The 24,205-nt window shown below is 46.5% G+C and overlaps 1 protein-coding gene across 3 annotated transcripts in view; it reads left to right on the forward strand.

Moving 5' to 3' along the window:
- The window catches only part of LOC110526678 (cytoplasmic polyadenylation element-binding protein 3), a 70,168-nt gene that overhangs the window by 24,151 nt on the left and 21,812 nt on the right, over positions 1–24,205 (forward strand). For 2 of the 3 annotated variants that reach the window (XM_021607830.2, XM_021607846.2), the window contains exons 4-6: positions 12,966–13,022; positions 16,056–16,079; positions 22,719–22,886. In XM_021607830.2, coding sequence (XP_021463505.2) covers positions 12,966–13,022; positions 16,056–16,079; positions 22,719–22,886 — 249 coding nt within the window. The remainder of the gene's footprint in view (positions 1–12,965; positions 13,023–16,055; positions 16,080–22,718; positions 22,887–24,205) is intronic. The other variant, XM_021607839.2, reaches the window with a different exon arrangement.

Here is a 24,205-nt window from a genome sequence, read left to right on the forward strand (position 1 = left end):
ATCCTGATTCAAATCAAATTTTATTAGTCACATGCGCCAAATTCAACAGGTTACACCTTACAGTGAAATGCCTACTTACGAGCCCCTAACCAACAATGCAGTTTCAAAAAATACAGATAAGAATACGAGATGAAAGTAACGAGTAATTAAAGAGCAGCAGTGAAATAACAATAGTGAGACTATATACAGGGTGGTACCAATACAGAGTCAATGTGTGGGGCCACAGGTTATTTGAGGTAGTATGTACATGTAGGTAGAGGTATTAAAGTGACTATGCGACGATGACAACAGAGAGTAGCAGTGGTTTAAAGAGGGGATGAGGGGGGTGGGGGGCACTGCAAATATTCTGGGTAGCCATTTGACAAGATTTTCAGGAGTCTTGTGGCTTGGGGGTAGAAGCTCTTTAGAAGCATCTTGGACCTAGATTTGGCGCTCCAGTACTGTTTGCCGTGCAGTAGCAAAGAGAACGGTCTATGACTAGGGTGGCTGGTGTCTCTGACAATTTTTAGGGCCTTCCTCTGACACCGCCTGTTCCAGAGGTCCTAGATGGCGGGAAGCTTGGCCCCAGTCATGTACTGGGCCGTTCGCACTACCCTCTGTAGTGCCTTGCGGTCAGAGGCCGAGCAGTTGCCATACCAGGCAGTGATGCAACCAGCCAGGATGCTCTTGATGGTGCAGCTGTAGAACCTTTTTGAGGATCTGAGGACCCATGCCAAATATTTTCAGTCTTCTGAGGGGGAATAGGCTTTGTCGTGCCCACCTTACAGATGAGTAAGACCTTGGTGTGCTTGGACCATGTTAGTTTGTTGGTGATGTGGACACCAAGGAACTTGACGCTCTCAACCTGCTCCACTGCAGCCCCACTCGATGAGAATGGGGGCATGCTCGGTCCTCTTTTTCCTGTAGTCCACAATCATTTCCTTTTGTCTTGATCACGTTGAGGGAGAGGTTGTTGTCCTTGCACCACACAGCCATGTCTCTGACCACCTCCTTATAGGCTGTCTCGTCATTGTCAGTGATCAGGCCTACCACTGTTGTGTCGTCGGCAAACTTAATGAAGATGTTGGAGTCGTGCCTGGCCGTGCAGTCATGAGTGAACAGTGAGTACAGGAGGGGACTGAGCACGCACCCCTGAGGGGCCCCTGTGTTGAGGATCAGCCTGGCGGATGTGTTGCTACCTACCCTTATCACCTGGTGGCGGCCCGTCAGGAAGTGCAGGATCCAGTTTCAGAGGGAGGTGTTTAGTCCCAGGGTCCTTAGCTTATTGATGAACTTTGAGGGCACTATGGTGTTGACCACTGAGCTGTAGTCAGTGAATAGCATTCTCACATAGGTTTTCCTTTTGTCCAGGTGGGAACGGGCAGTGTGGAGTGCAATGGAGATTGCATCATCTGTGGAAGTCACTTGCCAGTTGGTCAGCGCATGCCCGGAGTACATGTACTGGCAATCCGTCTGGCCCTGTGGACTTGAATGTTGACCTATTTAAAGGTCTTACTCACATTGGCTGTGGAGAGAGTGATCACACAGTCTTCCGGAACAGCTGGTGCTCTCATGCATGTTTCAGTGTTATTTGCCTCGAAGCAAGCATAGCAGTAGTTTAGCTCGTCTGGTAGAAACGCTCGGCTGTGTTTTCCCTTGTAGTCTGTAATGGTTTGCAAGCACTGCCACATATGACGAGCGTCAGAGCCAGTGTAGTACGATTCGATCTTAGTCCTGTATTGATGCTTTACCTGTTTGATGGTTCGTAAGAGGGCATAATGGGATTTCTTATAAGCTTCCGGGCTCCTTGAAAGCAGCAGCTCTAGCCTTTAGCTCCGTTCGAATGCTGCCTGTAATCTGTTGCTTCTGGTTGGGGTATGTACGTACGGTCACTGTGGGGATGACGTCATCGATGCACTTATTGATGAAGCCAATGACTGATGTGGTGTACTTCTCAATGCCATTGGAGGAGTCCCGGAACATATTCCAGTCTGTGCTATAAAAACAGTCCTGTAGCTTAGCATCTGCTTCAAATCACCACTTTTTTTATTGATCTAGTCACTGGTGCTTCCTTCTTAAATTTGAGCTTGTAAGCAGGAATCAGGAGGCTAGAATTATGGTCAGATTTGCCAAATGGAGGGGGAGGGAGAGCTTTGTATGCGGAGTACAGGTGGTCCAGAGATCTTTTTCCTCTGGTTGCACATTTAACATGCTGATAGAAATTTAAGTTTCCCTGCATTAAAGTCCCTAGGAGAGGCTACTAGGAACGCCGCCTCTAGGTGAGCGTTTTCTTGTTTGCTTATGGTGGAATACAGCTCATTCAATGCTGTCTTAGTGCCAGCCTCTGACTGTGGCGAGTGTTGTTTGGGATTACCATCACATGCGCTGAGTGTGTGTGGAGGAGGAAACTGTGTGAGGAATGAGAGGGCATGCAGGGCTGTGTGATGATGAGAATGGGAGGGGGGGTTACACAAGGGGAGTGAATGTGAACCACCCTCTGTCTGGCGGTGAGAAGGGCAAGCCTCTATAGAGTTGACTGTGTTTGAAGCGGAGTCAGTCCAGAGACTCAGTCCAGGGGGAGGGAAAAGGAAAGGAGCGGGTGCCACTGACTGCCACTCAATTCTTGTGATCCTCTCCAACTCCTGAATGCTGATTTAAGCCGATCGGAATGGCATGCATGGGGAATTTACGCTCTGTTTTGAAAGGGAGCAGGCAGGTCTGGGATGGCCTGAACAAACAGGCCCGCTGAGCTCAAGTGTGGAGCGTAAGGGTTAGAAATAGGCCTCCACCGCTCCATAGACTGACTAGCATATACCGCCACATGCAAATCAGACACTCTATTCAAAGCATTCATGTCCACACACATCTGCTGCTCAGCTGTTCTGCCTCACATGGCCTTTCAAATGTGACTGTATGCCTCAGCGACGAAGAGTCTCCATTGTCAATTTGTGTGCGTTTTAATCAACTTGAGCTTTTGAAAATGGCATTTTATGGGTTTAAAAGGTATTTAGTGATGTTTGCATTACCATAAATGTCAGCAGTGCGTAGAAACATGTAGCCTAGTAATAACAAATAGGCCTGCTGTTTGTTTCTAAAAAGCTAAAGAGTTTAGCCATTATACGACTGACTTTCATAGAATAAAATAATAAACTCTTAGAATAAAATAATAAACTGTATGTGGGAGAGGGTCATTCTGGGTTATGTGTGTTGGGTGATGTGGGCATTTGTATTGGTTTGATGGAGACTTAAGCAAGTGTGTAGGCTTTATATGACAGATAGTCAGTTGCCTTGTAGGACTACATGCTAAAAGAATGGCATCTATGCTGTGGTTGATTAATGAGAATACACATCTCAACTAGTTTAAACTCTCCAGTCTCTCTAACTTGAGTACAGATCTATTGAGCAATGCTGTTTGTCTTAGTGTGTTTGTTGATTACAAATCAATAGATAATAAAATGGGTGGCAAGAATAAGGTTTTATTGAGAGGGAAGCTAGAGCTTCGGAGTAGTCAGATGGAGAAAGAGCAGTGAAGGCTGTTTCTTTTGGGTCAGAGAGATGTCACAGAGCCTGACCTTGAGCTAGAAGGTCATCAAAAGGTCACCCAGACCTTCAGGCTCTCTTGGCTAGGCTGACCGATAACCTGAACTTTACCTAGTCCAGCCAAATGTAGGCTAGGCTAACTCAAATATGCACCTTTAATAATTTGCTCTATCACTGACAACAATAGAGGATTTCTCTGCACTTTAAACAGTCTGCAATCATTGTTGGGAGATGAGATAACGTTCTTAGCTTTGTTGGAAGTGGTAAAGGTTAGACACACACACCATTAGCTTAGTTTAGCCTTTGTCCATCCAGCCTCTACTAGTACAGTAGTTGATGAGATAATTTGTATTATCTTGGCCTTAAGGGTAAGGGTATTATGTTTTTTGTAGGGAAATAAGTCTCTTAACTCTCAATTCAAGAACATCTAGTGTAAATAAAGCTGTCATTTTCATCCTTTGAGCTTTTCAGACAGTTAGAGCGTTGCATTTCATTGCCAGTAGCCTAAGTAGAAACTCTGTCCTCTCGTCTGGAGTTGTTTTTGTCAGCAGGGTTAACACTTCCACACCACCTCCTTGAATTGCCATTCCTCCGCATAACTGCTGCTTGGGCTTTTTCCAAAGGTAGTTATTGAGGAGCTTTAATACATTATTTAATGTGGAACAGAGGGTAAAAAAAAACGTGGCTACGGCAGAGTCCGGGGGAACTGCAGGTGTACGGCAGTTGCTGATGAGCACCGCATGGAATCTAGAGGAAGGTTAACCCTTTAAGATATGCTGTCCAACACTTCTCTGAATGCAGCCCCATGAAAACCAGTCAATTTAGACTAAACCAAGTAGTATGCAGCAGGTACTGTATGTACTCCAGCCAGTCCAGTGCTGTAACCCAGCAGGTACTGTATGTACTCCAGCCAGTCCAGTGCTGTAACCCAGCAGGTACTGTATGTACTCCAGCCAGTCCAGTGCTGTAACCCAGCAGGTACTGTATGTACTCCAGCCAGTCCAGTGCTGTAACCCAGCAGGTACTGTATGTACTCCAGCCAGTCCAGTGCTGTAACCCAGCAGGTACTGTATGTACTCCAGCCAGTCCAGTGCTGTAACCCAGCAGGTACTGTATGTACTCCAGCCAGTCCAGTGCTGTAACCCAGCAGGTACTGTATGTACTCCAGCCAGTCCAGTGCTGTAACCTAGTGTTTTCTTTTTTCTTTTTCTTTTTTTTCTTTTATATATACTTGGTCCTGGGGATGCACATTTTTCGTTTTTGCCTTAGCACTACAGCTGATTTAAATCATCAAAGCTTGATGATCAATTGATTTACATGTGTAGCGCTAAGGCAACAAAACAAACAGGACCGGGATGAAGAAATACTGCTCTAACCCAGGGGTGTCAAATCTCAGCATTCGGTCTTCGAGGTCCAGAGGGACGCACTGAAAATGTGTTATAATTTCACACCATCAAAATTAGCATTTTTTTTCGGTGATTATTAATGAGCTGGACAAGAAACTATGACTGTAGGTCCATTATCATTTCTCTAACTTTTGTACACACACACACACAAAAAGAATGTGGTCACCGCTTAAAATGTGTACATTCGGCAATATTTCAGCCACATCCGTTGCTGACGTGTATAAAATCGAGCACACTGCCATGCAATCTCCATAGACAAACACTGGCAGTAGAATGACCTTACTGAAGAGCTCTGTGACTTTCAACAAGTCAGTTTGTCAAATTTCTGCTGGAGCTGTCCCGGTCAACTGTAAGTGATGTTATTGTGAAGTGGAAACTTCTAGGAGCAGCAACGGCTCAGCTGTGAAGTGGTAGGCCACACAAGCTCACAGAACTGGACCGGCGACAGTTGAAGCGTACATCGCGAAAAACTAATCTGTCCTAGGTTGCAACACTCACTACCAAGTTCCTAACTGCCTCTGGAAGTGACGTCAGCACAAGAACTGTTCGTCGGGAGTTTCATGACATGGGTTTCCATGGCCGAGCAGCCGCACACAAGACTAAGATCACCATGCGCACTGCCCAGTGTCGGCTGGAGTGGAGTAAAGCTTGCCGCCACTGGACTCGCATTCTCTGAAGTGATGAATCGCGATTCACCGTCTGGCAGTCCAACGGACGAATCTGGGATTGGCTGATGCCAGGAGAATATTACCTGCCCCAATGCGTAGTGCCAACTGTACATTTTGGTGGAGAAGGAATAATAGTCTGGGGCTGTTTTTCATAGTTTGGGCTAGGCCCCTTAGTTCCAGTGAATGGAAATCTTAACGTTACAGCATACAATTACATTCTAGATGATTCTGTGCTTCCAACTTTGTGGCAACAGTTTGGGGAAGGCACTTTTCTGTTTCAGCATGACAATGCCACCGTGCACAAAGCGAGGTCCATATAGAAATGGTTTGTTGAGATTGGTGTGGAAGAACTTGACTGGCCTGCACAGAGCCCTGACCTCAACTCCATCCAACATCTTTGGTATGAATTGAAACGCCGAATGCCAACGAGGCCTAACTGCCGAACATCAGTGACTGACCTCACTAATGCTCTTGTGGCTGAATGGAAGCAAGTCCCTGCAGCAATCTTCCAGCATCTAGTGGAAAGCCTTCCCAGAAGTGTGGGGGGTGTTAATTGCAGCAAAAGGGGGAGCAACTCCATATTAATGCCCATGATTTTGGAATCAGAAGTTCGACAAGCAAGTGTCCACATACTTTTGGTTACTGCATGATTCCATGTGTTATTTCATAGTTTTGATGTAGAAAATAGAAAAAAAATATTTATATATATATATATATATATATATATATATATATATATATATATATACATACACTACCGTTAAAATGTTTGTGGTCACTTAGAAATGTCATTGTTTTTGAAAGAAAAGCAGTTTTTTTTGGCCATTAAAAATATCATCAAATTGACAATTTTGTTGTAAATGACTGTTATAGCTGGAAACGGCAGATTTTTTAAAAATTGAATATCTACGTAGGCGTACAGATGCCCATTTATCAGCAACTGTCACTCCTGTATTCCAATGGCACGTTGTGTTAGCTAATCCTAGTTTATAATTTTAAAAGGCTAATTGATCATTAAAAAACCCTTTTGCAATTAGGTTAGCACAGCTCAAAACTGTTGTCCTGATTAAATAAGCAATAAAACTGGCCTTTAGACTAGTTGAGTATCTGGAGCAATCACGTTTGTAGGTTCGATTACAGGCTCAAAATGGCCAGAAACAAAGCACTTTCTTCAGAAACTCGTCAGTCTATTTTTGTTCTGAGTACATTAGTGTCTAGTTGGAGAATCAGATGCCTCACAGGTCCTCAACTAGCAGCTTCATTAAGTAGTACCAGCAAAACACCAGTCTCAACAGTGAAGAGGCAACTCTGGGATGCTGGCCTTCTAGGCAGAGTTGCAAAGAAAAAGCCATATCTCAGACTGGCCAGCATTAATAAAAGATTAAGATGGTCAAAAGATCACAGACACTGGACAGCGGAGCTCTGCCTAGAAGGCCAGCATCCCAGAGTCGCCTCTTCACTGTTGACATTGAGACTTGTTTAACTCTGGGTCTTCCCTTCCTGTGGCGGTCCTCATGAGAGCCAGTTTCATCATAGTGCTTGATGGTTTTTGAGACTGCACTTGAAACTGTGAAATGTCTTTAAAGTAATGATGGACTCATTTCTCTTTGCTTATTTGAGCTGTTCTTGCCATAATAAGGACTTAGTCCTATTTGGTAAAATACCATCTTCTGTATACTCCCCTACCTTGTCACCACACAACTGATTGGCTCAAACTCATTAAGAAGGAAAGAAATTCCACAAATTAACTTTTTAAGAAGGCACACCTGTTAATTGAAATGCATTCCAGGTGACTACCTCATGAAGCTGGTTGAGAGAATGCCAAGAGTGTGCAAAGCTGTCATCAAGGCAAAGGGTGGATATTTGAAGAATCTCAAATATAAAATATATTTTGATTTGTTTAACACTTTTTTTTGGTTACTACATTATTCCATATGTGTTATTTCATAGTGTTGATGTCTTCACTATTATTCTACAATGTAGAAAATTGTAAAAGTAAACAAAAACCCTTGAATCAGTAGGTGTTCTTAAACTTTTGACCGGTAGTGTATATTTAAAAAATAAGGCCCGAAGAGGTGTGGTATATGGCCAATATTCCACGGCTAAGGGCTGTTCTTATGCATGACGCAACGTGGAGTGCTTGTATACAGCCCTTAACCGTGGTATATTGGTCATATACCACAAACCCTTGAGGTGCCTTATTGATATTTTAAACAGGTTACCAACATAATTAGAGCATTAAAACATTATGGTCTGATATACCACTGCTGTCAGCCAATCAGCATTCAGGGCTCGAACCACCGGATCCATATGTTTCACACCCCTGCTCTAACCAGTATTCCCCACCTCATCCCTGTGTTTTGCAATTGTATCAGTCTGCACTTCATCAGAAGTCTGGGGACGAGGGACTTACTGGCTTTGTTCTGAAGGAGGCGGATGACATCCCACTGCCCACTGACTGATCACACACACAGTCTGAGAATAACCCCAGGCCTCGCCCTGAGGTCATGCCACTGAACTGGGGAAAGCAGATGGCCCAGGGCTATTTTAGGGTTTACAGGAGCAACTGTCCACTCCGTCGCCACTAGAATGCCTGGGTGTTACTTATTAGGCACGAAATGGAAGAAAAAGGGACTGCAACAAGGAGGGGACTACCTATGTGTGTCCAATAAAAAGCTGTCATTTTAATTTTCTGTTGCAAAACGCTTTGCTACGTAGTGCCCTAAAGAATACGACCCTGGTTTAGGTAGGACTGCCATGGACCAAGGCTATTTAATAGGCAAAATGGAGGCTTTCCTCCCAGTGCAGCTAGAGCTAGAGGGCTGGATATATTTAGTGTTGGCTGTGTGACTTAACACTCGAGTAATGCTGTCAACATTGAGTGTGGCTCATGTCTCATCAATTAGAATACAATACTTGTTTTTCAGGGTGAGTTAGCGATGTTATCTTCCATATCTTTTGACAGTTTACAGTTTCTGAGAAAGAATGGGGCTCGTTTCTATAGAATATCCTTTTGAAATCCTTTTTTGAAAAATGACATGCTATCTCGGGCATGTCACAATAAGATTTCTACACTCAAGATGGCCACACTACTCTCATTCAGTTGGAATTGGCAGTAGGAGAGCGCGAGGGTGACAATCAACTGTGTGTGTGTGAGTGAGATTTGGAAGACGTTTTTTTGAGGGGGGTTTTATCGATGTCAATCAAACAAGATATAGCAGCCACATGATTTGCACAGTAACAAAACATGAGCAAGAAGGGGGGATAGATACGTGTCCACGCAGTGTTGCCATATAAGCCCCTCTGTTTTCGTGCTGGATTATGAATCGTTGAGAACCTTGAGGAAATCCACATCTGCTCTCATCTGTAGGACGCGATAGCTGCACTGGCTTCTATCCACTCCCCCTCTCTCGTTTTCACCCAAATCTCACTACTAGTTCCACTGATGTTTCCAGCTTAGGAGTAGGACTGGGTCGTATTCATTAAGCACCAAATGCAAGAACACGAACTGAAACAGAAAGGGACTCTACTAGAAGTTGTCCAATAAGAACATTTTAGTAATTTACCAGAAGGTCTTATCCTGAGCAACTTACAGGAGCAATTAGGGTTAAGAGCCTTTTAGATTTTTCACTTAGTCGGCTTGGGGATTCGGACCAGCAACCCTTTGGTTACTGATCCAACGCTCTTAAACGCTAGGCTACCTGCCGCCCTTAGCTTCATTCTGCGTTAATGAATTTGACCCTGGTCTAAACTGTTGAAATGCTTATCTGTCTGCTGCGGCTTAGTTTTGAAACTTTTCTACACTTCGTCTTGTTTGGGGCCATTCCAGCTTACAACACAGTTGCACTGTGTGTGTGTGTGTGTGTGTGTGTGTGTGTGTGTGTGTGTGTGCGTGTGCGTGTGTGCGCGTCAGTAAAACAGATGTCTGCCCCTGCCATTCACCCTTGCTGTGTTAACATACTGGAGAGGCTAAGTGCAGATTTTGAGCACTGTGATGAAACTTGTTGCCCTGTTGGAGCCAACTAGTTAGTTGCACATGTTCTGTTGAGTAATTGATGTAGAAATATCTGCCATTTTAAAGGCAAGGATGACTTGCTGGACCATCTTTTCATTACGCAAACTCTTGAACCCTGTTTGTCCATGGTAGCATTTTTGCTGCCCATATGTTTGCAATCCAGCCAGTAGTTTAGTGTTGTAGAAAGGAAGGACTGGAGAAGTCTGTCACTGTGTGGTTGTTAATCAAATCAAATCATATTTTATTTTGTCACATACACATGGTTAGCAGATGTTAACGCGAGTGTAGCGAAATGCTTGTGCTTCTAGTTCCGACCGTGCAGTAATATCTAACAAGTAATCTTTCAATTTCACAACTACCTTTTACACACAAGTGTAAAGGAATGAATAAGAATATGTACATATAATATAGGGATGAGCGATAGCCGAAAGATATAGGCAAGATGCAGTAGATGGTATAGAGTACAGTATATACATATGAGATGAGTAATGTAGGGTATGTAAACATATAAAGTGCCATTGTTTAAAGTGACTAGTGATACATTTATTACATCACATTTTTTATTATTAAAGTGGCTTGAGATTTGAGTTAGTATGTTGGCAGCAGCCACTCAATGTTAGTGATGGCTGTTTAACAGTCTGATGGCCTTGAGATAGAAGCTGTTTTTCAGTCTCTCGGTCCCAGCTTTGATGCACCTGTACTGACTTCGCCTTCTGGATGATAGCAGGGTGAACAGGCAATGGCTCGGGTTGTTGTTGTCCTTGATGATCTTTATGGCCTTCCTGTGACAATGGGTGGTGTAGGTGTCCTGGAGGGCAGCTAGTTTGCCCTCCGGGGATGCGTTGTGCAGACCTCAATACCCTCTGGAGAGCCTTACGGTTGTGGGCGGCGCAGTTGCCATACCAGGTGGTGATGCAGCCCAACAGAATGCTCTCGATTGTGCATCTGTAAAAGTTAGTGTTTCTGGTGATGAGACAAATTTCTTCAGCCTCCTGAGGCACTGTTTCGCCTTCTTCACCACGCTGTCTGTGTGGGTGGACCATTTCAATTTGTCTGTGATGTGTATGCCGAGGAACTTAAAACTTTCCACCTTCTCCACTACTGTCCCATCGATGTGGATAGGGGGGTGCTCCCTCTGCTGTTTCCTGAAGTCCACGATCATCTCCTTTGTTTTGTTGACGTTGAGTGTGAGGTTATTTTCCTGACACCACACTCCGAGGGGCCTCACCTCCCTGTAGGCCGTCTCGTCGTTGTTGGTAATCAAGCCTACCATTGTAGTGTCGTCTGCATACTTGATGATTGAGTTGGAGGCGTGCATGGCCACGCAGTCATGGGTGAACAGGGAGTACAGGAGAAGGCTGAGAACGCACCCTTGTTGGTCTCCAGTGTTTAGGATCAGTGGGGTGGAGATGTTGTTTCCTACCCCCACCACCTGGGGGCGTCCTGTCAGAAAGCCCAGGACCCAGTTGCACAGGGCGGGGTCGAGACCCAGGGTCTCGAGCTTAATGACGAGTTTGGAGGTTACTATGGAGTTAAATACTGAGCTTGGGTTAGGGCAGTGTGATTGCGATTGCGTTGTCTGTGGACCTATTGGGGCGGGAAGCAAATTGGAGTGGGTCCGGTAGGGTGGAGGTGATATGATCCTTGACTAGTCTCTCAAAGCACTTTATGATGACGGAAGTGAGTGCTACGGGGCGACAGCCTTAGCTTTCTTGGGAACAGGAACAATGGTGGCCCTCTTGAAGCAGGTGGGCACAGCAGACTGCGATAGGGATTGATTGAATTTGTCTGTAAACACACCAGCAAGCTGGTCTGCGCATGCTCTGTGGACGCGGCTAGGGATGCCGTCTGGGTTAACACGAGGGTTAACACGTTTAAATGTTTTACTCACGTTGGCTGCGGTGAAGGAGAGCCTGCAGGTTTTGGTAGTGGGCCATGTTGGTGGCACTGTATTGTCCTCAAAGCGAGCAAAGAAGTTGTTTAGTTTGTCTGGGAGCAAGACATCGGGCCCGTGGCGGGACTGGTGTTCTTTTTGTAGTCTGTGAATTACTGTAGACCCTGCCACATACCTCTCGTGTCTGAGACGTTAAATTGCGACTACTTTGTCTCTATGCTGATGCTTAGCTTGTTTGATTGCCTTGCGGAGGGAATAGCTACACTGTTTGTTTTCACTCATGTTTCCGGTCACCTTGCCCTGATTTAAAAGCAGTGGTTCGCGCATTCAGTTTTGCGCTAATGCTGCCATCAATCCACGGTTTCTGGTTGGGGATTGATGCACTTTCTAATAAACTCGCTCACAGAATCAGCGTATACATCAATGTTGTTGTTAGACGCTATCCGAAACATATCCCAGTCCACATGATCGGAGCAATCTTGACACGTGGAATCAGATTGGTCGGACCAGCGTTGAACAGACCTGAGCACGGACGTTTCCTGTTTTTAGTTTCTGTCTATAGGCTGGGAGCAACAAAATGGAGTCAAAGATAGATGCTCATTTGTCTTTGGATACAGTGAGTCGTAACTTAACTATGAAACAGTCTGCCAGAGTGATTCCTCATGAAACCAGGACAACAAAATACCGCAATTTTGAGGATATTCACTATATTTTATCAATAGAATGGTCTTTTTGAAGGAAGGATTGGTGACATATTTGACATTTTGTATCTAAAAGCATAATTGAGAAATATTTAATCAAAGTTGGAATATTTATGACATTTGGGCCTTACCCAGGCCTCGAAGACGCAAATTAAGGTAATATAAAAAACTGCAGTATTTGTTTGTATGTATGAAAGTGATCGAGCCAGAATGATAGAGGGGTACTTTTGACAGTACTAGGGTCTGTACCAGGAAGTCCTTTCACTGGCTGGTGTGGAGGTGGAGGATGCCTGGGCATGTCCACAACACACAGACCGCCAGGCCTTGTGACGCTTTCCCGTTGTCTCTAGAGCAGAATGCATGCTCTGTCAAATTCTTTGCATTGGAGTGTCCATTGTTTGTGTGTGTGAGCTGCGACGTATGAGAGCGAGAAAATTGAATGACTGTTTTTCATAGCCTAGTCTACACCTCTATGTGTTGTTCATCACACATGTTTGCCCTGGTTTGGTTTCTCAATGATACTAGTTTAGTTTCCGTGGGTGTCTTTTTACCAGGTTATGTCGACAGTATAACGTACGTAAAATATAACATGTTGTATGCGACATCTTGTCCCCTCAGAACATTTGCATTAAAAAATCTGTTTCGTGTTAGCAGTTCTACGTCTTGTGTTGTTGGTGTGGAGCGTGATGAGGGTTTGTGTTTTAGACACTTATGTAGGGCTTACATGCAGGTTATGACCTGTAATATCTTGTTTTTCTACAGGACGCATGGGTCTGAACTTCCACCACCCCGGAGCAGAGCACATTACGCCATTAAACAGTGAGTAGTATTTCAGAACATACAATAGGCTACGTTTCTCTTTGTAAATCCCTCTGTATGTTATTATGGATGTACGTGTTTGTGCTTTAACTGTGGCGTTCGGTTTGACAGGCAAAGTGTTGCTTCTCTGTTGTATGGAAACTGGCAATAAGAAACCTATTCCGAAGTAGTGTTGTCATGAACACACCTATGCAGGATGCCTCAGGATATGCCATAGGGTTGAGGCAGGGATCGCCACAGGGCCCATGCCCATACACAGCAGGGCACAGATGCCTTCCCTTGCTAATCCCACCTCGCACCCCAAGTGTTAAACCCAGCATGGGAGCTATCTCTCAGCGCAGAGCTGGGGGGAAACCACAGCGACGACCCCTGAATACCGGTTCTAAAAATATCCGACCTGTAACACTAGATTACCCCCCTCCCCCTTTTTGGTCTCTGAGAGAGATTTTGTTTTTCATAATTCGTGTCACTTTGTCTCCCTTCGTCCAGTTTTTTCTCTCTCTCTTTTCCCTCCGAGTTAGAAAGTGAGTTGGCAAAAGTCTCTTCCTTTCAGCGTTGTCAAAACTTCAGTGAGAGGAGAGCGGATTGGGGTGTCCATGGTGACTGGTGTAGCTCGGCTCAAGACATCTGGGAGTGTTAGTCGAGCCTTGGGTCATGATCATTAGGCACCAAATGAGAGAGAGAACTGACTAAAACGGGGAGGGCTACATGGACTTGTCCAATAAAAAAAATTCTCATTTTTGTTTAACATTGCAAAAGGTTTTTAAACTTTTTCGGTTGCGTGGCCTTAGGAACACGATTGTGGTTTCTCCTCACTCGCCTGGTTGGGGATGCCAGCAGGGGAAGCAGTGAGAAAAGAGAGGAAATGATGATGGATGGAAAAGGAGAAGATATCCAACAAGGCTTATAGTAACTAGTTTTACTGCTGTCACAGCTTGACAACACTGTGCTGTCTGTTTTCTCTTCAACTTGTTATTTTCATCATCAGTCCTTTGGAAAACACATTTCAAATAGATGTTAAACTGCTGTTCTGGAGGGTTTAACTTAAGCACAGATCTCAGATCTGCACGGAGCTCTGGAAACTGTCATAATTGACCCTCGCAGCTGTAGTCTCCAATGTCAACACTGCTTTAGATGTGAGGAAAGCTGGTTAACGTTAGTCTACTCTTCGTCTCTCCATTGTCTCAGCTGTATGAAGCCTTGTAGCCGAGAATCTGTCTGACACATTCTCTCATTTTCCACTGATTTTTGTGGCTGAGATGGAGGATGGAACCGTAAGGCCTACAACATTGATTTATGGTTGAAGATGAACTGATAGCTTAGGAGAAGTGTAAGGGCCGAGCAGATCAGTTTTAATAACTGCTCGTCTCTGTACAACAGTGCCCTGAAGCTGTGCAGACATAACAAACACAAACGCTCCTCAGGCCGGACGATCTTCCAGTCATCCCTTCAAAAATCTCCTCTCTGACACTCACGTGTTAGTATATGCTTATTTCTGTTCCTCCCTCACGCTCATCCTCCTCGTCTTTATTCTCCCTCGCCACAGTGACTGACAGTTTCCCCAACAGCACTTACTAGTCCACACTAGATCAGTGGGTTCCACCCTTCTACCATTTTCGCCTTGTTGCTAGGTGCCTTTGTCTCTCCTAAGGCCCTGACAGTGGGAGAATAAAACGGAGAACGTTGGTCTGAACAACTGTGCTCTGGTGAGACGAGCCAGAGTTTTAATGAAACCCAGTAAGAGAAAAGGCCTGGGTACAATGTCAAGAGCTGGGGGGTGGGTGGGGGGAAAGGGCACCAGCACAATGGAAAGCCCCATGTTGGTTTTTAGGAGAAGACTGTGTTCTCTGTGACACTTGACTGTAAGAAGGTCTGTTTGGGGATGTATTACCAGGAGCCCCTCCTCACTGTCTACTGGCATTAACGTTATAGACTCTATTTGCCTCTTGTAGGCTTTTTTCTCAGCCACAGCAAGGCTCCTATTCAGGCATGTTGGGTGCGTTCAAGGAAGTTTTTTTTTTTGTTGTTGACATGTAACGTGTGAAAACGCACCCACACCAAATGACACATGGGGCGGCAGGGTAGCCTAGTGGTTAGAGTGTTGGACTAGTAACCGGAAGGTTGCGAGTTCAAACCCCCGAGCTGACAAGGTACAAATCTGTCGTTCTGCCCCTGAACAGGCAGTTAACCCACTGTTCCCAGGCCGTCATTGAAAATAAGAATTTGTTCTTAACTGACTTGCCTGGTTAAATAAAGGTAAAATAAATAAAAATAAATAAACATTTGTTGTGGGCTTTCATGTAAGTCCTTTTGCTACTGTGTTTCCTAAACCTTAGATAACACGTCAAAGGTTTGTTCTGAAAGCCCACGAACACCGTAACTAATGAAATGGATAGACAGGGCACAAAGGCTTATCTCTGTCTGCTGTACCTTTTATTTGCATGCTCACTAAATTGAAATCTGCCAGCCAACCCTATCACATGAGACTCAGGATGGCACTTCCATGGCTCCATCCACAGGGCAGCTTGGAGTGGAAATGTCCCACTGTATAGACTCTGTTTCACTAGTTCAGGATAATGACTCATGACATCTGTCTGTCTATGCATGTCGCTTTATCAACCACATTCATACAGATTGACGCTGGGCAGAAAGGAAAGTAAATGTGAGCTAGGTAGTAGTCCGTGTTTATTGCCTGATTATAATCTGCATAATATGATTGTCATTGCTCTGTTATTGCAGGTGAATATTTCTCAGTAGTAAGGCGTATTATAACATCGCTCATCCTACTCTAGTCTAGTCTAGCCCAGGAGTAGCAGGTTTCCTGTGGGCTACTGCCAGCTAACCCATAATGAAGCCTTGTTTGCCTCCATCGCTGATGATTAGGTGTGGCCGTCTGTGGTTTCACTGTTGCCTTGGTGATGTTCTGCCTGGTTGTCTTCCCACAAAACCCATGTCTCTGTCCCTCTCCTTTCCATACCCCTCTGTCTCTCTCTCCCTCCATCTCTCCCTCCCTCTCCCACTGTTCACAAGCAGCCAGGAGCTATGGCCGCAGAAGAGGTAACTTTTGGAATTTTACTGTGTTTCTGCTTGCCAAAATGAATAGGATGCACGAGCACAATTGCTTGTCTGTCCGTACGGACGTGTCTCTTTCCAGGGCTGAGGGTTCTAGTGTGAAGTCACATGATCTGCCTTCGTCTGTGCCGTGATTGGATGAAATCATATTCATTTGCACACTTTTTTTTTGTTTTGACGTTATTGCATTTAATGAAGTTGGGGAGAGGTGGATGATTACAGTACATTCGGAAAGTATTCAGACTCCTTGACTTTTTTCACTTTTTGTTACGTTATAGCCTTATTATAAAATGGATTAAGAAAAATATACACACAGTAAAAACAAAGCAAAAACAGGTTTTTATATATTTTAGCATATGTATTTAAAAAAAATCACATTTACATAAGTATTCAGACCCTTTACTCAGTACTTTGTTGAAGCACCTTCGTCAGCGATTACAGCCTCACTGTCATGTTGGACGGGGAGCGTCGCTGCACAGATATTTTCAGGTCTCTCCAGAGATGATTGATTGGGTTCAAGTCTGGGCTCTGGCTGGGCCGCTCATGGACATTCAGAGGCTTGTCCCGAAGACACTCCTGCATTGTCTTGACTGTGTGATTAGGGTTATTGTCCTGTTGGAAGGTGAACCGTCACCCCAGTCTGAGGTCCTGAGCGCTCTGGAGTAGGTTTTCATCAAGAATCTCTCTGTACTTTGCTCCGTTCATCTTTCTCTCGATCCTGACTAGTCTCCCAGTCCCTGCTGCTGAAAAACATCCCCACGGCATGATTTTGCCACCACCATGCTTCACTGTAGGGATGGTGCCAGGTTTCCTACAGACCTGATGAGAATCTTGTTTCTCATGGTCTGAGAGTCCTTTAGGTGCCTTTTGCAAACTCCAAGTGAGCTGTCATGTGCCTTTTACTGAGTGGCTTCCATCTCTAACATAAAAGCCTGATTGGTGGAGTGCTGCAGAGATGGTTGTCTTTCTGGAAGGTTATCCTATCTCCACAGTGGAACTCTGGAGCTCTGTCAGAGTGACCTCCCTGACCAAGGCCCTTCTCCCCCAATTGCTCCGTGGTTCCAAGCTTCTTCCATTTAAGAATGAGGGAGGCCACTGTGTTGTTGCGGAATTTCAATGCTGCAGACATTTTTTTTGTACCCTTCCCCAGATCTGTGTCTCGACACAATCCTGTCTCGGAGCTCTATGGACAGTTCCTTCAAACTCATGACTTGGTTTTTGCTCTGACATGCGCTGTCAACTGTGGGACCTTATATAGACAGGTGTGTGCCTTTACAAATCATGTCCAACCAATGAATTTACCACAGGTGGACTCTAATCAAGTTGTAGAAACATCTCAAGGATGATCAATGGAAACAGGTGTCACGGTTTTCTAGGTGTGAAGGAGAGTCGGACCAAAATGCGGCGTGTCTATTGCAATCCATGTTTAATGAAGAAACACACTAAACACAAACACTACCAAAACAATAAACTTAACGAAAACCGAAACAGCCTATACTTGTGTATCCTAACACAGAAACAATGACATCAGGACACTAAGGACAATCACCCACGACAAACTCAAAGAATATGGCTGCCTAAATATGGTTCCCAATCAGAGACAACGATAAACACCTGCCTCTGATTGAGAACCACTTCAGACAGCCATAGACTTAGCTAGAACACCCCACTAGCTACAATCCCCATACATACCACCTACAAAAACCCATGCCACACCCTGGCCTGACCAAATAAATAAAGATAAACACAAAATACTTCGACCAGGGTGTGACAGAACCCCCCCCTAAGGTGCGGACTCCCGAACGCACCTCAAAACAATAGGGAGGGTCCGGGTGGGCGTCTGTCCATGGTGGCGGCTCCGGCGCGGGATGTGGACCCCACTCAATCAATGTCTTAGTCCCCTCTCCTCGCGTCCCTGGATAGTCCACCCTCGCTGCCGACCATGGCCTAGTAGTCCTCACCCAGAACCCCACTGGACTGAGGAGCAGCTCGGGACTGAGGGGCAGCTCGGGACTGAGGCAGCTCGGGACTGAGGGGAAGCTCAGGCAGGTTGATGAATCTACCAGATCCTGGCTGGCTGGCAGATCCTGGCCGACTGGCAGATCTGGAAGAGTCTGGCCGACTGGCAGATCTGGAAGAGTCTGGCCGACTGGCAGATCTGGAAGAGTCTGGCCGACTGGCAGATCTGGAAGAGTCTGGCCGACTGGCAGATCTGGAAGAGTCTGGCCGACTGGCAGATCTGGAAGAGTCTGGCCGACTGGCAGATCTGGAAGAGTCTGGCCGACTGGCAGATCTGGAAGAGTCTGGCCGACTGGCAGATCTGGAAGAGTCTGGCCGACTGGCAGATCTGGAAGAGTCTGGTCGACTGGCAGATCTGGAAGAGTCTGGTCGACTGGCAGATCTGGAAGAGTCTGGTCGACTGGCAGATCTGGAAGAGTCTGGTCGACTGGCAGATCTGGAAGAGTCTGGTCGACTGGCAGCTCTGGCTGCTCCATGCTGACTGGCTGCTCCATGATGACTGGCAGCTCCATAACGACTGGCAGCTCTGGCTGCTCCATGCTGACTGGCTGCTCCATGCTGACTGGCGGCTCTGGCTGCTCCATACTGACTGGCAGCTCCATGCCGACTGGCAGCTCTGGCTGCTCCATGCTGACTGGCTGCTCCATGCTGACTGGCGGCCCTGGCTGCTCCATGCTAACTGGCAGCTCTGGCGGCTCCTTGCAGACTGGCAGCTCTGGCGGCTCCTTGCAGACTGGCAGCTTTAGCAGCATCCTGCAGACAGGCAGCTCTGGCGGCTCCTTGCAGACTGGCAGCTCCATGCAGACTGACAGCTCCTTGCAGGCTGGCAGCTCCTTGCAGGCTGGCAGCTCCTTGCAGACTGGCAGCTCTTTGCAGACTGGCAGCTCCTTGCAGACTGGCAGCTCCTTGCAGACTGGCAGCTCCTTGCAGACTGGCAGCTCCTTGCAGACTGGCAGCTCTGGCTGCTCCTTGCAAACTGACAGCTCGGGCTGCTTCATGCAGACGGACAGCTCAGGCTGCTCCATGCAGACTGACATCTCAGGCTGCTCCATGCAGACTGACAGCTCCTTGCAGGCTGGCAGCTCCTTGCAGGCTGGCAGCTCCTTGCAGGCTGGCAGCTCCTTGCAGACTGGCAGCTCCTTGCAGACTGGCAGCTTTAGCGGCATCCTGCAGACAGGCAGCTCTGGCGGCTCCTTGCAGACTGGCAGCTCCATGCAGACTGGCAGCTCCTTGCAGGCTGGCAGCTCCTTGCAGACTGGCAGCTCTTTGCAGACTGCCAGCTCTTTGCAGACTGGCTGCTCCTTGCAGACTGGCAGCTCCTTGCAGACTGGCAGCTCCTTGCAGACTGGCAGCTCTGGCTGCTTCATGTAGACTGACAGTTCTGGCTGCTCCTTGCAAACTGACAGCTCGGGCTGCTTCATGCAGACGGACAGCTCAGGCTGCTCCATGCAGACTGACAGCTCAGGCTGCTCCATGCAGACTGACAGCTCAGGCTGCTCCATGCAGACTGACAGCTCCTTGCAGGCTGGCAGCTCCTTGCAGACTGGCAGCTCCTTGCAGACTGGCAGCTCCTTGCAGACTGGCAGCTCCTTGCAGGCTGGCAGCTCCTTGCAGACTGGCAGCTCCTTGCAGGCTGGCAGCTCCTTGCAGACTGGCAGCTCATTGCAGACTGGCAGCTCGGGCTGCTTCATGCAGACTGGCAGTTCTGGCTGCGCTGAACAGGCGGGAGACTCCGACAGCGCAGGAGAGGAGAGAGGCTCCGGCTGCGCTGAACAGGCGGGAGACTCCGGCAGCGCAGGAGAGTAGAAAGGCTCTGGCTGCGCTGAACAGTCGGGAGACTCCGATAGCGCAGTAGAGAAGAGAGGCTCTGGCTGCGCTGAACAGGCGGAAGACTCCGATAGCGCATGAGATGAGAGAGGCTCTGGCTGCGCTGAACAGGCGAGGCGCACTGTAGGCCTGATGCGTAGTGCTGGCACAGGACGTGCAAGGCTAGGGATGGGCACAGGAGGCCTGATGCGTGAGACTGGAACCAACTTCACCAGCCGACTAAAACGGACCTCAGGACGAGTATGGAGCGCTAACCCAGGTGCCATCAAATCCCTGACATGTTCCGTCAGGCGAATTCTATGCAAAATGCACCAACACAGCAACTCCCTCATTTCTCTCTCCTCCAATTTCCCCATTAACTCCTTCACAGTCTCTGTTTCACTCACCTCCAACACCGGCTCTGGTTCTGGTCTCCTCCTTGGCTCCTCACGATAAACAGGGAGAGTTGGCTCAGGTCTGGCTCCTGACTCTGCCACACTCTCCCTGAGCCCCCCCCCCCCCCCCAAGATATTTTTGGGGCTGACTATGGGGCCTCCGTCCGCGCCGCCTTGCTTGCTTCGCAAACTCCATTCTCCTATATCCTTCCGCGCACTGCTCCATCGAATCCCAGGCGGGCTCCGGCACTCTCCCTGGGTCGGCCGCCCACCTGTCGATCTCCTCCCAAGTCGTATACTCCATACTGTACTCCTCTTTGGGCTGCTCCTGTTGTTTCTTCTCCCGCTGCACCTTTGGGCGGCTACACTCCCCTGGTTTAGCCCAGGGTCCTCTCCCGTCGAGGATTTCCTCCCATGTCCAGAAATCCTTATTGCGCATCTCCTCGCGCTGCTCCTGCCTGTTGACACGCTGCTTGGTCCTTTTGTGGTGGGTGATTCTGTCACGGTTTTCTAGGTGTGAAGGAGAGTCGGACCAAAATGCGGCGTGTCTATTGCAATCCATGTTTAATGAAGAAACACACTAAACACAAACACTACCAAAACAATAAACTTAACGAAAACCGAAACAGCCTATACTTGTGTATCCTAACAATGACATCAGGACACTAAGGACAATCACCCACGACAAACTCAAAGAATATGGCTGCCTAAATATGGTTCCCAATCAGAGACAACGATAAACACCTGCCTCTGATTGAGAACCACTTCAGACAGCCATAGACTTAGCTAGAACACCCCACTAGCTACAATCCCCATACATACCACCTACAAAAACCCATGCCACACCCTGGCCTGACCAAATAAATAAAGATAAACACAAAATACTTCGACCAGGGTGTGACAACAGGATGCACCTGAGCTCAATTTTGAGTCTCATAGCAAAGTGTCTGAATACTTATGTAATTAAGGTATTTATTATTATAATTTTTGAATAAATTTGCCAGAATTTGTCATTTTGGGGTATTGAGGATTTAAAAAAATAAAAAAATAATCAATTTTAGAATGCGGCTGTAACCTAACAAAATGTGGGGAAGGGGTCTGAATTCTTACTGAATGCACTGTACTTCTGAATTTTGTATCCAAAACCTTTGTTTTCTCTCTAGTATTCTGAGTCGTTGCGCTAAGCCTGATTTTATATGGTATAGGCATCTGTATTGGCTACTACTTGTGTATTATTAATGAATTGACATGTATAGAACCAAGTCCATTTGGAGCTGTTTAAAAATACATGTTTTTTTACAAGGTATCATCAAAACATTGAAGAACACTGACTCAGAAACTATTTATGTCCTGAATAGAAGGAATGGATGCTGCAGACATGCTCTTCTCTGATTTGGAGTGTTCAACTAATTCCTATTTTCTCACTGAGGAAAACCCTGGTAACATTTGAAACTTTGTTGTATCTAAGAATTATAGGACTTTTAAGTCTGGCTGTTGGCAGTTCATTAGTCCACTTGTAGATGGCGCGCTTATGACTCAGCGATCAAATCGGACGGTTGTTATCCTTGTCAGTCCTCCTGTATTTGTCTATACCTGTGTGCCTGTTAGCATGGGAAGTAAAACATATTTGTACAGTAGCCTACGCCTAACCAGAGGCCTCTAACATGGTCTACCTCCAGATCGTAGATACATGCAGCTCCATTCAGTCAGTACACAGTCTTCTTTGCTCTCACCTGTAAGAGGTAATCTACTGCTGTGGCAAATGGTCCGCCGTCTTGCCCGCCATCCCTCTTGCGCTCTCCACCCCTTGTTCCTATTGCCTGCAGGAACAAGGCTCTGAAGGACTCTGTTTTTTTTTTCTGGGTCAAAATGGGACTTAAATGGTGGGTGTGGCAGAGGTGCCGGATTGGCCGCAATGACAAAATGTTGCCGTTTTTTTAAAAGCTAATTTCCTGCAATTCTACAAATTTTGCCATGAGGCTGAGAGAAAAATGTGCAGTTTTATTATGCAATCCTTCAAATTTTGCTATGGCTTATGCTATCTGAGTGACTCAAACGTAACAAAATTGTTTATTGTTTATTTATTCTTTACTTTTTGTATATAGGTGACCTGAAAAAAAAAAACAGGTGTCTCGCCCGAGGAGGGCAGGCAGGCCCACAATGTTTGACGAATGCAGCAGCATGATGGTGATTTGACCTTCCTCTGTAAGGAGACTGCTAATTGTTACCAGTTATAATAACACCATCTCTCTCTTTCTCTCTCTCTTTCATATCCTCCCTGTCTTCTCTTCTGTTCTGTGCCCTTTTCTTCTCCCTCGCTCTTCTCCCTGTTATCTTTGCTTGTTCTCTCTTTCCCTCTCAATCCCCCCGGCCCTCTCTCTCGCTCCCCCCTCTCTCTTTCCAGGTCGCTCTTCGCTCTTTCCCTTTGAGGACGGTTTCCTGGACGACGGTCATGGTGACCCCTCTCTTACCCCGGGGTTGAACTCGCCCACGCGCTGTCAGAACGAAGAGCGGATGGAGCGCTACTCCAGGAAGGTGTTTGTTGGAGGCCTGCCCCCTGACATAGATGAAGGTACAGACGGATGGCAGTGGCACTAGCCTGTGTCCCAAATCTGTTTGTTTTGTCTTGCCATCTCCTATGGTCATTGTCAGTGTTTGCCGTGGCAATGGCCATAGAAGTTGGCAAGACAGCACAAACAGGTCTTGGACCAGGCTAGCACCTTACTGTACATTCACTATATTTCCTCATGGAATGTCCATGAGCTGCATGGCATGTGATTAATATGTTTAGGGGTTTTGTGCAGGCTAGGATGGTAAGGATGGGGGAGGGATCTACAGATGTATTTTGGTGGTCTGCTGGTTCAGTGGGCTAAATGGGTGGCAGGTAGCCTAGCGGTTAAGAGCATTGGACCAGTAATCGAAAGGTCACTGGTTCGAATCCCCGAACCGGCAAGGTGGACAAATCTGCCGTTCTGCCCTTGAGCAAGGCAGTTAACCCCTAAGAACAACTTCTCCCTGGACACCGATGACGAGGATGTTGATTTACGGCAGCACCTTTCTGATTCGGAGGGTTTAAATACAGAAGACCCATTTCAGTTAAATTAATTAAGTTGTGCAACTGACTAGGTATCCCCTTTCCCTTCCACCCTAAAGGGCTGGTTTTGTCAGTCTGTATGCTGTCTATCAGTCATGGAGCTGGTTCTCTGGGCCTGTGGACTGACTGGTTATGCTCTGTGGGTTTGTGGCAGTGAGCTGGCAGTCAGTCTGGCAGCAGATGTGATAGTGTGTTATCTCACAGAGTGTGAGTAGGGCCTGAGGGCATAGCAGGACATTGGGAATCTGGAATGGTAACACGGCTCAATGTGGCTCAGACGTGCACGTGAGTAAACACGCGCACAAACACAGAACACAAAACGCGCCAAAAAAATGCACAGAGAATTAGTGAACAATGCGTGCCCATGGCCTCTTGGAATATTCATGAGTTGCCACAATACAAGGGTTTAATAGGGCTCCCGAGTGGCGCAGCGGTCTAAGGCACTACGTCTCGGTGCGAGAGGCGTCACTACAGTCCCTGGTTTGAATCCAGGCTGTATCACATCCGGCCGTGATTGGGAATCCCATAGGGCGGCGCACAATTGGCTCAGCCTTGTCCGTGTTTGGCCAGAGTAGGTCATCATTGTAAATAAGTTCTTAACTGACTTTTTGATGGCTTGCTTGACATGCAATTGCGCATCATGTGGACAAATATACGGAACAAAAATATAAGCGCAACAGGCAACTATTTCAAAGATTTTACTGCGTTACAGTTCATATGAGCAAATCAGTCAGATTAAATGAATTAATTAGGCCCTAATCTATGGATTTCATGACTAGGAATACAGATATGCGTCT

This window comes from Oncorhynchus mykiss, chromosome 1, assembly GCF_013265735.2.
Source record: "Oncorhynchus mykiss isolate Arlee chromosome 1, USDA_OmykA_1.1, whole genome shotgun sequence".
Lineage (NCBI taxonomy): Eukaryota > Metazoa > Chordata > Actinopteri > Salmoniformes > Salmonidae > Oncorhynchus > Oncorhynchus mykiss.